Source organism: Pongo abelii, chromosome 13 (genome assembly GCF_028885655.2).
Source record: "Pongo abelii isolate AG06213 chromosome 13, NHGRI_mPonAbe1-v2.0_pri, whole genome shotgun sequence".
Classification (NCBI taxonomy): domain Eukaryota; kingdom Metazoa; phylum Chordata; class Mammalia; order Primates; family Hominidae; genus Pongo; species Pongo abelii.
The window spans coordinates 100,503,383-100,520,149 of record NC_071998.2 but is presented as its reverse complement, the minus strand read 5'-3'; the positions used below and the strand labels follow the sequence as shown (position 1 = coordinate 100,520,149).

General features: G+C 43.9%; 1 protein-coding gene across 4 annotated transcripts in view; it reads left to right on the top strand.

Annotated features, from left to right (window-relative positions):
• The window catches only part of PTPN3 (protein tyrosine phosphatase non-receptor type 3), a 120,073-nt gene that overhangs the window by 67,083 nt on the left and 36,223 nt on the right, over positions 1–16,767 (top strand). For 3 of the 4 annotated variants that reach the window (XM_054519360.2, XM_063713846.1, NM_001373942.1), the window contains 4 exon segments: positions 2,170–2,233; positions 3,732–3,904; positions 7,986–8,120; positions 10,242–10,418. In XM_054519360.2, the coding sequence (XP_054375335.2) occupies positions 2,170–2,233; positions 3,732–3,904; positions 7,986–8,120; positions 10,242–10,418 (549 nt within the window). 4 annotated transcript variants of the gene reach the window in all.

Below are 16,767 nucleotides of genomic sequence, written 5' to 3'. Positions count from 1 at the left end.
GCCAGGCTGGAGCTGGCTATGGGCATGGGGAACAGCAGGAGAGGGGCCAGGTCATGGAGGGCTTCACAGGCCATAGGAGCCTATAGGCTCAGTTCTTAGTGCTCTTATGAGACTCTAGGCATTCCTGCATGCAGTGCTCACAGTTACAGTGATTGATTTACTTCTATGCATCATTCTTTATGTGGTACCTGTCTCCCTCACTCGATTATAAGCCTCTGGATGGCAGTGGCTCCATGTCCTCTTCCCTCTGTCCCCAGGGCCTGGCATAGGACTTTATACATCCTAGGCTCTCAGTGCGTTTTTTTTTTTTTTTTTTTTCTTATGAATGATTGAAGGGCAGTAGGGAGTCCCCCTGAGGCCCCAAGCCTGGAAAGGACAGAGTTCATGTCTGTGCATAATCAGATTTGACAGCTCAGGGAGAGAGCTGTCAGGTGGGGAAATTGGGGTCAGCATGGGAAGGGATGCTGAGCTGGGGCCCTAGGAACCATAGGAGGCCTGCCAGGCCCTCCTACCCCTGTATATGAAGCCAGGGGTGGGGGGAGTAAGAGGTCCACAGATTCCCATGGGCCAAACAAGGCAAGATAAGAACTCAAAAGAGGAGTTGATTCTTCCAACTTGTTCTGCAAAACAGGAATTTTTGCATCTGCCAGTTGGCACAGGAGAATCGTGAGGAGACTCCCCAGACTTCAGGGAGATGGCAGAGCAGTAACACACACTAGAAAGAGTATCTCCAGAAGGGGTGAGCCCAAACACCCTTCTCATCCTTAGACTATTAACCTGCAGTCACCCAAAAAAAATTTACTTCACAGTTACATCTACCAACAGATTGTTGAAAATAGATGTGTATTAGGTAATATCTGATATGTAATAGAGGTATATTGCTGATCCATCTGGGGGAATGTCCCATGAATAGTTCAACTTTCGTTTTACCTACACAGCCTCTCCATTCTAGAATGCTCTACTAAGGTCTTTATATGATCCTAGAGAATAGTAAAATTCCTTCATTTCCCCAAAGTGTTTCAGAAGTAAAGATTCCAGCAGGAAAATATGCACGCTTTGTATGGATTACAGAAGTTTTGCATAAATGAATGATAGTCAACCGTTGGTGTACTTGGGGGATTGGTTCCAAGACCACTTGTAGTTACCGAAATCTACACAGACTTGTCACACAGTTGGCTCCGCAAAACTCGTGTATGTGAAAAGCCAGCCCTTTGTATATGTGGGTTTCGCATCCTGCAAATACTGTTTTCCATCCATGTTTGGTTAAAAAGAATCCCCCAGATAGTGGACCCCACATAGTTCAAACCTTTGTTGATCAAGGGTCAACTGTAAATTTATTTTAAAAGTTATGTTTTTAATTAAAGGAACAAGCATTGCAGGCCTACTGTGTGACAAGGTAGGGACTTGACATTCCTACTCTGCTTGAATCCTCACAAGGCAGCTCTCTGAGAAGGGCAGTGTTTTCACCGCTGTTGGGAAGACTTCATAGTGGAGAGCTTAGGAGCACAGGCTTCAGAGTCAGCTGAGACCAGGGTACAGGTCCTGGCTCCAGGAATTTCTAGTGGAATGATCTTGAGCACTTTGGTGATGTCTCTGAGCCTCAGTTTCCTCATCTGAGAACTGGGTATAACAATATGTGCTTTTCAGGATTGTTGCAGGGCTTCGTTGAGGGGATGTTTATAAAGCTCTTAGTAGCAGCCTAGTATCTAAAAAATGTTCAGTTAATGGTGACTAAATTCTGTTATCTTGCAAATGTTAAGTAGGCTACTTGACACGTGGCTGTTAAGTAATGGAGCTGGGGTTCGGACCAGGTCTGTCCTCTTTCAGCTGCTCCATGCTGCTCTCAGCTGTCTTCCCCATGTATATACCAGCTCACACAGAGCTGCAGTGCCACAAAAGCAGCTTATAGCAAAGAGAGCGCATGGCCCGTGTTTCTTGTTATTTAAAAGCTACATCATAATCCAGTGGCCCTTATGCAGTCAGCTTCAGTCAGCTACTTGGTATTAGCCTGCAGCAATGGGGCTGCCATCATTTCTACAGAGAAGTAAACTCTAGGCAGCCAAGAGCCCCCACTCATCGGGATCATGGAATAAAGGACATGCATTGAGAGGCATCAGCTTCAACCTGGCTGATCCCTGATGTGCTTTGTTTGTGTTTTATTTTTTGAAGGGTGAACATTCTCAAAATTTCTTTCAAAAGGAAAAAGTTCTTTATACATCAGCGACAGAAACAGGTGAGTAGTTATGTCTGTGCTTGCTTTGTTTCGTGCGTATGTATGTGTGTGATTAGAGACAGGGTCTCGCTATGTTGCCCAAACTGGGCTCAGAGGATCCTCCTGCCTCAGCCTCCCAAGTAGCTGGGACTAGAAATATGCACCACTTTGCCCCGTTTCTTGTGTTTTTAAGTTACTTCAGCTTTTAGTTCTTTAAGGGCTGAAGGCAGTTTGCTATGTATATAACAGGGAAGAAAGAGCGTGCCATTGTGGAGCCAGAGTCTAGAGGATCCAGTAATTGTATAATTCTGCTTAGCTGGTTGGAGGATTAACTTGCTTTGGAGTCAGAGACAGTGGTTTCAGATCCTGGCTCTTCCACTTACCAGCTAGACAGGTTACTTAACGTTCCCTAGCCCAGGTTCCCTTGTTTCCAGAAATGCTATAATGCCCACTTCTTAGGGAATTGTGAAGATTAAATAAAAGAGCATTGGTCAAAGCACCTGGCAGAGAGCTCACCGCAAAGTAGCAGTGAATGTCAGCAAGGTCAGTTCTCTCCCATGATGTGTTGAAACTGCACGATGGCTTGGTAGGTGTATATATCTCATAAGCAAAGTCCATAGCACTGTGATAACTCCGTTTGCTCATTCATACAGATATATAGAACTTAGAGGAGAGGAAACTGAGGCTCCCACAGCTAGTGAGTCGGGGGAGCTGGAATTTGAACCAGATCATTACAAATCCGAGACACCTGCAAAGTCTTTCCACAACACTACACCCTTATCTTTTTATGCTGCATGATTTTCAGTTACTGTCACTGTGTCCATTTCCCAATTTTTCAGAGGTAATATGTGCTTAAAATGGCCTCACAGAACCATGAACTCTTAGGAATGAGGACACAAAAGCTCAGAGCAGCTAGGACTGGAATCTGGATCTCCTGACCCCTCAGTGCAAGATTCAGGGTGGCACAAAAATGCATAAGATGGCAATTTAACATGAAAACAGAAAACCTGAACTCATGCAGAATGCAGGCAAAGCAAATGATTAAAATGATTATTACGTATGAGCACTGGATTCAACTCTGTGCTTTGTGGAAAGCAAATAGAGAAAAACCCAAAGGGTTATAAACTTGCTGTTGTCTGATAGATGAAAGAGTATTCCTTCAGGAGAGAGATGTTCCCAGAGTTAAAATTTAAAAGGAGTGTATCAGACGGTTTTTATCTGGTTGCTCCAAATATATTCAGCCTAGAAATGTAAACAGATTTGAAATAAAAGCATTCGTGAAGGAGCGCAGATGATGATAAAGAATAGATTCTGGTCATCTTTATTACCATGTTCATAAAGACGGTTAACAAATCGTGCTCTTGAATATTCCGGTACACTGGTTTGTGGCCAAGGCATTTTGAAACCAGTTTTCTGCTGTCTGTTGCATCTTACCTCATTTCGCCAATGTGGGTTAAATGCTTGCAAGTCCCTGCTCCTCTGTCTGTGTGGGTGAAATCTTGACTGTTTTTCCTCCCAGGCTGAATCCAGGGAACATATTGTGGCCTTCAACATGCTGAATTACCGATCTTGCAAAAACCTGTGGAAATCCTGTGTTGAGCACCATACGTTCTTTCAGGCTAAGAAGCTACTACCTCAGGAAAAGAATGTTCTGTCTCAGTACTGGACTATGGGCTCCCGGAACACCAAAAAGTGAGTGTGCTGTAAAGACTGTGTCCACTCTAGGCTGAGATGTAAATACATCCTGGTCATCAGTGAATAGAGGACATTGTTAGGCAGAGGAGGAAACCCATAGCCCAGGGGCTCCAGGCATTGGATCTCTGAACCATAACTAAAAGTCTCCTGGAGTCAGCAGTGTCTAAGGGGTATCTCGTGTTCCCAGCGTTTGTTTCTCTCCTCTCAACTCTGCTGAACTCAGCGCTTCCAAGCAGTCAGAATGGCAGCTGTACCCTGCACCATGACATAATAAAGGAAATGGAGCAATGGCTCTGTGTGTCTCCTGGTGCCAGCATACTGGGCTATCCCAGTCTGATGCCACTATGCCAGCCTCTCCCACAGAACATTAATTCCATAAGATGCTCTATAAAAATGAATGAAGGAATAGAAAAACATTTCCAGAGTCAAGTGACTTTGGTATATATTGCCTATAATAATTACAAAATAACAGTAGTAATCACAGTTAATAATTACTGAGCACGTACTTTGTGCTGGGCACATAATTATATTTGACTCTTACAACTCTCCTTTGAGGTAGGTACTATTATCCACAGGAATGATATTCAAAATATTTAATGACTAGTACAGGAAAAGAAATGGATGTAAATTTATATATATTTATATATAAATATATATATAATATATAAATTTTTAAATTCTAATTTAGATTAAAATTTATTCTCTAAATAAAATGACGTACAGTAAAAGAAATGGATGTACATTTATATATATAATTCATATATACATTTTAAAATTCTAATTAAGATAAATTTATTCTCTAAATGAAATAACCATGCAGTTTGTATTTTTGTTTTCTTTGTTCTAAGACTACCCTCTAAGTATGAGGTAGCATAAATTGTCAATTTATTCTTATAATTTCTTTTTTCTTTCTTTTTTTTTTTTTTTTTTTTTTTTGAGATGGAGTCTTACTCTGTCACCCAAGCTGGAATGCAGTGGTGCCATCTTGGCTCACTGCAACCTCCGCCTCCCAAGTTCAAGCGATTCTCTTGCCTCAGCCTCCCAAGTAGGAGCACACCACCACGCCTGGCTAATTTTTTTGTTTTAGTAGAGACAGGGTTTCACCATGTTGGCCAGCCTGGTCTCGAACTCTTGACCTCAGGTGATCCACCCACCTTGGCCTCCCAAAGTTCTGGGATTACAGGCATGAGCCACCGTGTCCAGCCTATTCTCTTTTTTTTTTTTTTTTGAGACGGAGTCTCACTCTGTCGCCCAGGCTGGAGTGATCTCTGCTCACTGCAACCTCTGTCTCCTGGGTTCAAGTAATTCTCCTACCTCAGCCTCCCGAGTAGCTGGGATTACAGGCGCCCACCACCACGCCCAGCTGATTTTTGCATTTTTAGTAGAGACAGGGTTTCACCACATTGGGCAGGCTGCTCTCGAACTCCTGACCTCAGGTGATCTGCCTGTCTCGGCCTCCCAAAGTGCTGGGATTACAGGCGTGAGCCAGCACGCCAGGCCATAATTTCTAAATCATTTGTTGGTTTTTCAAAATTGTTTTCGTGATTTGTTGTTGATGTGGCCATTACTGACTAAATGAGACCCATGTCTGAGCCATTATCTATCTGATATGTGGAGCTGCATCAGACTGTTCCAGTTACTTTCCTAATACATTGATAATCATTAGGGAACTTGTAGACTGAATAAGTAGCTAATTTCTGTTAGTATCAGTGATACTATTTGTGGTGCTAAATGCTATCTCTCAGCTTCTGATGAACCAAGAGCGAATATATTAAGTTTTTAGCTCTTATAATACTGTTTAGTATTTTTATACATTCAGTAGATCTACTGTTGAAAAAGCCGTGAAAATAACTTACTGGATTATATCATTGACTTAAATTGGACCTGATCCTCAGGCCAAATGAGAGAAGGAATGGGGAGGCAATTGAAAGCATGCCCTCTGTTGCTGAGCTGCCTGGGTTCAAATCCTGCCTCTGTCACTTGAGCTTTAATTTGTTGCTTCTATTTCTTCATCTGCAAAGCTTTGTCATCTGCATGCATCCAATGCCAGCAGGGCTGGGTTCTGGTCTTGTATTGTGGCACAAGGAAATACCCCTATTTTGGTGACTGAAAGCAACACCCATTCGATTATATCTCATGATTTTGTGAGTCAGGAATCCCAGAAGGGCTTGGCCAGATGCCTCTTCTGCTCTGTGTGGTGTAGATAGGGATTTCTCAGTGAATGTGGCCAGAGGATCCAAGATAACTTCTCTTGCATACCTGGTGTCTTGATGGAATGGTTGGAAGGCTGGACTCACCTGGACTCCTTAGCATCCCCATCTGGATGCTCCAGGAGGGTGGTTGAATTTCTTACATGGACACTCAGGGTTCCAGGAGCCAAAGGCAGAACCATTCAGCCGCCTTAAGGGTGAGACCTGGCACTGGCACAGCGACTCTTTTGCTGAAAGCAGTCACAAGCCAACCCAGATGCAAGACTCAAAGAACTTGCAGTCATCTTTAATCTGCCACAGGGGATCATTTGGGTTGGGAGGATGGCTTGGGAGGACAAGTCAGCAGTTCTTTTACTACCTGTGCCAGCTTCAGCATACTGGTGAATTTCAAGTCTCATTACCTCCATTTTACAGATGAGGACACTGAGGTTTAGAAGGGTCACATGACTTGCCCAGCCCCTAGATATACAGATACACATCTGCTTATTGGGCCTTCTGAAAGTTTCCACATAAAAAGAAATTTGTTGGGTTATTTTCCAAGCTTATGGGACAATGGAACACTTTTTTTTTCAGAGAGTCCCTATTAATAACCCATGACACATTAAACCTTGGAGTCGGGCAGTTTGCTCCCCTTGTTTTGATCCTGTGCTCTTCATCACTGCCAGTGTGGTTTCTGATGTAGGCCTGCCTCAGAGGAAAGAGTCTCCCAATGATGCTGTTGTGAGCATTTTGATTAGGGTGACAACAGCATTTCTTAATGTGAATTAGTACAAGATGTGCTACAGGGCGATTCGTATTGTTTATGTTCTTTCGTTTGTTCTTTGTTCTGTTTTTGTTGGTTGGTTGGTGTCATGCCACAAGGAAATATGTAGAATGTTTTCATAAGACATTAAAACCTAGTTTAAAATTTAGAGATGTCAGAACCAAAGTTGTCACACTTTGACAGGGTGACAGGCTTCATGCTCTATTCTCTCAAATAATTCATTCTCTGAGGGGTCTAGATAGCTAAGATTTAAATTCTCTAGGTATAAATAAAATTCAAAAGTAACCTTCAGGGTAGCACATTTCAAAGAACATAGCCTGAAACTGTAATTTTTTTTTTTTTTTTTTTTTTTGGAGACAGAGTCTTACTATGTTCCCCACACTGGAGTGCAGTGGTGCGATCTTGGCTCACTGCACCCTCTGTCTCAGGGATTCAAGGGGTTCTCATGCCTCAGCCTCCCAAGTAGCTGGAATTATAGGCATGCGCCACTACACCTGGCTAATTTTTGTATTTTTAGTAGAGATAGGGTTTTGCCATGTTGGCCAGGCTGGTCTTGAACTCCTGACCTCAAGTTATCCACCCGCCTCAGCCTCCCAAACTGCTGGGATTACAGACATGAGCCACTGTGCCCAGTCTGAAACTACTTTCTAAGCGTATTTTCAGATTCTCTCTCAAAGATTTACCAGTGATTTGTAGTGACAGCTCCTGCCGACTAGGATGATGAAGAGTACCTGAAAAGATGGTTAATATTTTTACTTAGGCCAATGTGAATAAAATAAGAATTCCTTAAAATCACTTGAGCTGTATTTCTGTGTGATCCTGGAATTCCTTCTAATCTGGTTAGGTTTGATTATATTCTGGAAACAGCTTTGTTGCTTGAGTAGTGAGGGCAAGAAAGGATTTTCACCCGAAGAGAAGAAATCACATAAGGAAATTCCAGGACAGACAGGAATCGCTTTTGAGCTCTCTTCCTCTACTCCCCATAACCTTGGCATTAACCTGCCATCCTTCAGACAAGAAGCATGTGTAGACTGTTTCACACATGCAGTAATTTCTTTCCTGTTGAACATCAGTGTAGAAAGTGAACCTGCATCTGGTTTTTCAGGTCGGTAAATAACCAATATTGCAAAAAGGTGATTGGCGGGATGGTGTGGAACCCAGCCATGCGGAGATCCTTATCAGTGGAGCACTTAGAAACCAAGAGTCTGCCTTCTCGTTCCCCTCCCATTACTCCCAACTGGTATGTCCTCCTTTTTTTTTTTTGTACTACCCAACAGTGACACTTTATCTCTTTTAAAAATAAAAACTCAACTTATAAACTCCTAAAGATAGATGACCTACAGTCAGAGTTTACATTTGCATTTTAGGCTCTTGGCGGAAGTAACTGTTTTCATGAAGTACACAAGTCTAGCTAAATGTTTTCCATTGTGTATAATGCTGAGATGCTCTTTTTAAAAAAACTTATTAGATCTAAATGATTTGGGAAACTCGAGCCTGCTGAAAGGCCTCCTTTGGAATCACAGCACATATTAGCATATTAAACACTCTGAGACGTCCAATGATAAAGAAGTACAGTTAGCTTTACTTAATTCATGTTTTCCATTAATATCCCACAAAATAAACTTTAGAGAAAACTAACGCAGGTACGTGATGTAAATGATGTAAGGATGTGTGACCTTCAGCAGCAGAAGCAAATGCGCATCAGTAAGTAGCCAGCCAACTTAAGAGGATGGACTCAGCTTAAAAAGAAATAGGTGGTCGTTTGGTAAAGTGGGAAGGGCACTGGGTTTGTAGCAGAAAGACCTAAACTCAGGTTTTGGCCCTTCTGTTAATAAGTTTCTTTACCTCTGTAGCCTCAGTTTCCCCATCTCTAAAAAGATGACAAAAACTACCACAAATGAAATAATAATGTACAAGTACGTAGTAAGCTTTTAAAAGAGTCAGGTGGAATTATCATTATCTTACTATAATGGTCCCCAAAGACATCACACCATTTTTGTGAATACCTCCAAAAAGGCTAGGGGCCAGAGGGGAAACCTAGCAGGGAAACATTGCCCCCAGCTCCACACTGGAGTAAGAGTGTGTGGCTGTAAATACCTGAGCCAGGATCTGCTAAGCCTAAGAGAAACTGGGAGACAGGCAGACAAAGGAGATGCTGTGCTGGGCCTGTTAGGGAAGGACCCTTCACTGGGGGCATAATGCTCTGGGAAGGGACAGTGACAGTATTTAGTGTTAGAAATCATGACATAACTGAATAGATTTGCTTCTTGGTTTCCAACATTTAGATACCTCATTCTAAAGAGGTAAATTTATGCTATAACACAGCAGCTTAATTTATCTGAAAATCTCATTGGCAGCAATGCCAGGGGCCCAGAGAGCCCAGGACTGGATCCAGGGGAACAGCGGGGTTAGATGTTGCCACACTCGTGGCCCGGAGCTCCTGTGGCTATTTATAGGTCCTCTCCTGAGGAGTCACAAGAGCCTTTTTACTTCTGCTTTGGACACAGCATTATTGATTATCCAGGCCCAGGGGGATTGCAAATCATGGAGGCCCTGACAGTCCTGAGGAGAAATGGCTAACAAAGAAAGGGACGATGGAAAAACTGTGAGGGAAAATAGAACTTAGAAAGCTTGGCAGCCTGGGATCCCCTGCTGCAGGAGCTGACGCCCAGGTGCCACACTGGATGCCCTGAGAACACGGCCTCATTGGATTCATTCTCAGGAGCAGGTAAGTACAGCTGAGACCCAGAGAGGTGACATGCTTTGCCCAAGGTCACATGCCTACTGCTGCTGTTGGAGGACAGGCCAGTGTTTATATGCCCATCTAATGCATATAAACGTGTTTAATAAGGGATATATCTTAAAAAGCAAACATTGTCTCTTGGATCAAGTGAAATTCACATGAAGGGATGTCATTGAAATAAGGTTGGAGTTCTGCTGAGAAATGTAGTTTGGCTTCTAAACCTTTTGTTTGCATTGTTCAAATTAATCAGAAAAATTCTCTGAATAGCAGTCCATATGGCCTATTTATGTCTTGAGAGCTTGAGTCCTCCTGGAAGAATAACTTACCCTTAAGTCAATACCCATCACTTCCCAAAGGGCGTAAACCCATCTAATTCTGCCTGTTTATACAGCTGAGGCTACTGTTCTGGGAGCCACCACTTGACTGAGAGTGTTAGGGATTTGTGTCACCCTTGGTGCCTTCTGCTGGGGTAGTAATGAGTTAACCGGCTCTGAATGTCAGCCTCCGCCAAGGAAGGCATCCTTAGAAAGGTCAGGACATGAGGTTCACTGGTGTCTAATAAAATTTTTAAGTGGAATTCGCTTTGAACACTTTGCACTCAACGTTTTTCCCACCCAGGCGAAGTCCTCGGCTCCGGCACGAAATCCGAAAGCCACGCCACTCTTCTGCAGATAACCTTGCAAATGAAATGACCTACATCACGGAAACAGAAGATGTATTTTACACGTACAAGGGCTCTCTGGCCCCCCAAGACAGTGATTCTGAAGTTTCTCAGAACCGAAGCCCGCACCAAGAGTAAGAAACTTGTGTTGTTTTATTTCTGGGTATTTGCTTTTTGGCTGTTGCGGAATTTGCTCAGGTCCAGGTTGCCATTTGAGAGGAACCAAGAGCCGGTGCCTGCAGCCAGCTCCCAAGGGTGCCTTCTGCCAGGATAAGAACATAAATCAGACTCTACCTTTTCACCCGGAAGACAGTCTATGTGCCTGGGGTCTAGAGTTTGTACTTCTTTTTGTCCATGACAAAGACTTTCTACTCGCTGAGTACTTGTTAGTCTCTTGAATTAATCTCCTCTCCAGCTCACAAGCAAAGCCCAGTTTAATCATTCCATATTCTAGAGGTACAGACTCTAGGGCCATGCTAACTCTGATTTATCTAGATTATTAAAGTTTTACCATCACATGATTTCAAATCATTGGAAATATGCTTGCTTCTAAAAGCCTTCTCCGAACAACAGGGTTGTAAGGGGTTTTGTTTTCAATTAATAGTTAGTATAAAGAAACAAACATGTTAGAACATCTCTAATTTTCTTTGAGAAATTTTTGTTAAATTTTTATGTCTTACCCCCCCCACCCCCCTTTTTTAATGTGACAGAGTTCCCTTATAGCTCAAGGCCAGAAAAAATGTCTGTCCTGAAAGACTGGTTGCGTGCTTTTGTTATTCAATAAGATATATTTAACCCATTTGTTTCCCTTTTTGCTTTGGTTACCAGGGAGTTCAGAACTGCACATTAGGCTCAATTGTATTCACTTCCCTCAGCCCAGATTTCTTGTATAGTACCTTCTCTTCCTCCTTTGCCTTTGCTATATGGGTCTTTTTTTTCTTATTTTAATGGATTTATAGTTACATATCTGTACGTTTTGGGGTAAACTCGCAAATCATTTTTTTAAGTAGGTAAGACATAGATTCTAAATTAGGTTAAAGCATGATAGTAAAGGATCAACTGTTAGGAAATCAACCATAGTCATTGGGTATCTATTCTGTTAAGCCCCATACTATGTCTAAAATATAGAAAGATAATGGCCCCCCTAACAGCTGAGGATTAGCAAGCAGGCACATTAGTTAATCTATAAATTTTTTACCACTGTAGCTAGTAGGCTGAAAGCATCAAATGCACCCTGGTTGTACTCCAGGCATTTGCAGGTGAATTGCAAATCTCCTTCCCATTTATGTGTGAGGCTGCTACCTCTCCTCTGTCCTTGCCCACAGCAAACATGGTTTCCCATTTATCTGTGTTCTTAACACCTCTGGTTAAATAATCCCTGTGGTCATTGTTTCCTTGTGGCCTGAGCTTGGATGATGCTTTTGCTAAATGGTTGCTATCTCTTGTTCCAACTTGCAGCCTGCTGCCCCTTTGTCAGGGCTACAGTGGATGATTGTGAGTTCCTTTGTGTGACTTTGTAGCTTTTCAAACCACAAGCACATCTAGAAATACAAGGCAGGAATGCAGGCATGTGTGAGTAGAGCCATTTTGAGTCTGCAGTGGGGCTCTGCGGCTTTGGCAAAAGGAGAAAATGGTTTAGGGAAGCATTGGAGGGCTCTGGAAAGCCCACTCACGCCTGCCACGTCAGAGCTTCCTGTGGTGGTTTGCAGTCCCATCACAGAATTGTACAGCATCTAAACCTTCCATGTCCAGTACAGCAGCCACCAGCCCTAGGTGTCTATTCAGATTTAAATTAATTAAAATAATAAAAATGTAAGCATTCAGTTCCTCAGTTACACGAGCCTCATTTGAAGTGCTTGACAGCCACACAGGAGTGGCAGCCTCCATCTTGGCCAGCACAGATACAGCCCATTCCCATCACTGCAGAAAGTGTTGTCAGCAGCACTCATCTAGACTAACATGTTTATTCCATCATTCATTTAAAGGGTGAACCCCTAGAACATCTACAAGTGAAAAGTGCATTTTTCACGCAGAATTCATGTGGAGTAGGTTTGGAATCATCACCTTGCTTGCAGTCTGGGCGCTCCACACCACTCACCCAGCTGCTCATCTGTGGCATGGGGCAAGTGGGTAGCCTCTGAGCGCCCTCACAGCCCAGCACCCTCTGTCTCTTTATGCAATCAGTGCCAGGTGGGGAGGGATGCATTCTGTCCAATGACATGTGGACGCTGTAGAGGGCTTGCATTCATTCCCAAGTCCAGCGGCACACTTTATACATCCTTGGCTGGTCATTGAGGGGAACACCAGAGCAAATCAGAGAAGTTGTTTCAGGGGCCTCCAGGCCAGCTGGGCAAATAGCACATTATCAGCCTACGCTGCCACAATCCAGGGCTCTGTCGCTTTGGTGAAAGGAAAAGGGGGGCTTAGGGAACAGTACGTGTCCTACATCAGATTTTCCTCCTGTGGTCTGCAGTCCCATCACGGAGCATCTAGACCTTCACAGTCCAATACAGCAGCCCACCAGCTCCATAGGACTATTTACATTCCAGTTCATTAAAATTAAATAAGATTTAAAATTCACTCCTTCAAGCACTGTTTGATGTAAGTGATTTCTGGCCCTATACATTGCACAATGATTCTTCTTGAAACCCCTCCTTGAGACCTTGTAAAATGTGTCATCTTGGGGCACTTTTTGTCTTTCAGCAAATAACAGTGGTTCAAAGGCAGGCTTCCTTGCGGGGTTTGGCAGGTGCACTGACGAATAGACATGTCGAGGTCAAGTTAGTGACTGTGCTCTGCAAGTGGGATGAACAGCCAGAAAAGCAGCCCCCGCCACCTCTGTTAGGTGGGAGACCTCTTCCTGCTGGTGGGAAGCCACTTTGTGCTGGATCTTCAGAGGAGGCTGGCCCTCCTGAGGGTCTGGGGACCCCCATTGCTCCAAGTAAGAAGTACAGACTGGTCTGTACCTGGTGAGAGAAAAAAAGAAAAAAAAAAAAACCTGTTGGTTAGTTTATGTGAGTATTTGCAAAATGTTTACGAAATGTTTGACATGTTTTATACAGCAGGTTTGTGTTAAGAGGCAAAAAGAAGCATTCTGTCAGAGAAATTGGATGAATAATATCACAGACAGTGAGGAGGGTTCCTTTTAAGAAGAAGAATTAAGTGCGATGTTCTGTACTCGTTTAAAAAAGAAGAAAGAGAGAAAGAAAGAAAAAGAGCGGTTAGATTTGGCTGTAAACCCAGAGTGGCGCAGCTCAGGCTGCCTGAGTGCCATCTTCGCGGATGAGTCACTTGCTGGTTTGTTCCGTATTTATAGCAGCACAGCAAAGTTTATGATTATAGTTATGTGAATGCTTGGCAGTTTGCTTTGTGCCCAAGTAGGCTGCACTCTTTTGTTGCTCCCAAGGTTCTATCAGCCATTGTGTGTTCCTTTCCCTGCTTCCGAGTGAAGACCAAATTCTGCAGAGAAGTAAGTTTCCTTCGTGGCAGAAATGAAAAACCTACCACTCTCCACCCAGATAAAAGGGAGAGAATGTTCCCTAAAGAAAGAGACATGCAGAACAGAAACTGGGAGAAACACATTGTAGAGCAGTTTAGAGTTGTATTAGAAAAACTTTCTGGTTGCTATTTTATCACAGTTGTCTTGATGGGTCACCAGCATGGCACCCTCCGAGTGGATGGGGCTTCATGCCTGCATAACTTTGCTGTTTGCCTCTTTCCTTAGAGCCTGCCTTCTTCCATGCGATTTGGGGCAGCCATTGCTTTTTATTTCAAAAATTCTGTGCTGGCCAGGCATGGTGGCTCACGCCTATAATCCCAATACTTTGGGAGGCCATGCTGGTCAGATTGCTTGATCCCAGGAGTTCAAAACCAGCCTGGGCAACATGGCAAAACCCCATTTCTACAGAAAAATACAAAAATTAGGTGGGCACGATGTTGTCTGCCTGTTGTCCTGGCTGCTTGGGAGGTTGAGGTGAGAGAATCACTTGAGCCCAGGAGGTCGAGGCTGCAGTGAGCTGTGGTTGCACCCCTGCACTCCAGGCTGGGCATTGGAGTGAGACCCTGTCTAAAAAAAAAAAAAACAAAACTTCTGTTCATTGGAAGGAACCTAGGGGATCTCCTTCTTTAGCTTTGGCAGCAGTGTAGGAATTCCCCCAGGCCTGAGCATCCTGCCAGCAATGGAGAGTCCCCTACAGTGCAGCAGTGTGCTCTGTCGTTAGACAGACCAGGTGCCCACTGTTCTTCCCAAGCTGTGCTGGAAGCCTCCTTGATGCTGACCCAGCATCAAGGTTCCTGCCTTGAACTCTCAGGACAATACAGATGGTGTCTGTTTCCAGTTCCACCTGCCAGCCTTGGTTACTGTTCCTTAAGATAGACAATTCCAATGTAGTCACTTTCCACCCATCACCCTCATAACCACCATTCTCCAAGTGCAAATGAGCCTTCTAGAGGGTGGCACCAGATCTGAATGTGGAGGAAGGATCTGCATACCATTCCACATGTCCCCCTCGGAGGACACCAGGCAGGGACAGGGTTTTGTTCAGAGTGTTTGTGTCCCTTTTCCTTGAACCTTGCCTTCTTGTTTGAGTCCACTTGCGTGTGGATGTCTCTCAAATACCTGAAACCCAATATGATCCAATCTCAGCTCCTCATGTTGGTGTCCAGCCCATGGCTGTTCCTGTGTCTTGGTGGTGGGGGGCCATTGTTTCAGTACTACCCAGTTTGCACCTATTTGAAACATCAGTCGTCCCTCACTCCTCCTTTTCTTTCACTGTCCCTATGCCATTTCTCATCGTGTTGATTCTACCTCCCAGACATCTCTTGCATTTGACTCCTCCGCCATCCCCACTGCATTGCCCCCATGCAGCCACCATCGTCTCTTGCACAGTCTAGCTCAGTTGTATCCAAACCGTTCCCATCTTTGGTGTCACCTCCTTCCACACCATGCTTCAGAAGAATAGCAAATTTATCATTCTGAAATACACATCCAAGAATGTCACTTCCTGCTTAAATACCTTTTCTCTGCTTTTTCAACATTTCCTGCCTTTACCTGTGCTACTGCTTTTGTTTGTGTGTTTGTTATTTTCAGTGTTTTGCCAGAATGCCCTCTTTTTCCCACTAGACTACCTGTTCAAACTCCTATTAATTCATCTTTCAAACTCAAGCTCAAGTGCACTTGCTCCAGGAAGCCTCTCCTGGCCTCACACAGTACCCTAGACATCTGAGCATCTCCACTGTAGCATGATAATATTATTACTTGGTTAATTGTATTTCTTCTCCTTTGGACTATGAATTCTTTGAGGGCAGGGATAGTGCCCTATTCACCTCTCCTTCCTTAAAACCTGACATGGTTATTTGGCATTTAATAGACATTCAGTGACTACTTGGATGGATGGATGGATGGATGGATGGATGGATGGATGGATGGATGGATGGATGGACGGACGGGTGGACGGACCGACGGACAGACGGACAAATGGTTAGATGAAACTGGATGGGGCCCCAGGATACAAACTCCTAAGTTTTCACAATGGGATGCCCCCTCTGCCACTTCCACATCATGTGTCCATATCACATGAGCAACATCACACCATATTTATCTGTACCCCAAGAACTCAAACATATTTACTTTGACAAGTTTGGTAACTGTCATCTGTGAGCAGGACTATGTGGTAGGTGCCCCTGTGGGGCATCTGTCAATGAGAAATTCTCCTCAGAGAATTCAGGGATGAATTGACTGAGGTTTAGCAAGTGCTTTCTTGCCAATTAGGTGTCTGATATCTGTAGGGGAAGCCTAGACAGATTCATGATCTGTTGTTCCAGCAGGAAAGAGACTGTGAGCTCAGAAAGCACCATACCTGAACCGTATCCCCTCTGCCACCTTGATCTTGTGCCCTTGGCATTTATTACAGCCCCAGATGAGCTGTTTCCTGTGGTGACTGTCTCCACGTCATAAAAATGTGTATTGGAAGACAGTCTTCTTTCTGTTACTCAAGGACCCTTATGTAAGGAGCCATGTGGGAAATTTCTCCAGAAATTTTATTCAGAAGAAACCGTGCCCTCTGGGTGAAGTGGTATGCGTTCCTCTAGCGCCGTGCTATTCCAGCTATGGCCACAGGCCAGCAGCTGCAGCACCTGAGAGCTGGTCGGAATGCAGAATCTCAGACCCACACAGGCCTGCCGAATCATACTCTGCATTCAACAGGACCCCAGCTGATTCATGTGCACAGCACATTCTCAGAAGCTCTGATCTTGCAGATGCTGAGAACCATTTAACTCGCCTTCTCTTTGCACCTGAGCTTCCAGATTTCTGAGTAAATTCCTTGCTCTTTTAGAGTAACTCACCCAGTCAGCTCGGGTGATCCTCTTGGTACCTTGCCAAGAGGTTTTATTCTTCATTCACTCAGCATTTCAGTTGAGTACTCCCTGTGTGCCTGGTCCTGTGTTCCGAGCACTAGGAGAGGAACAGAAAGAGCACTAGGG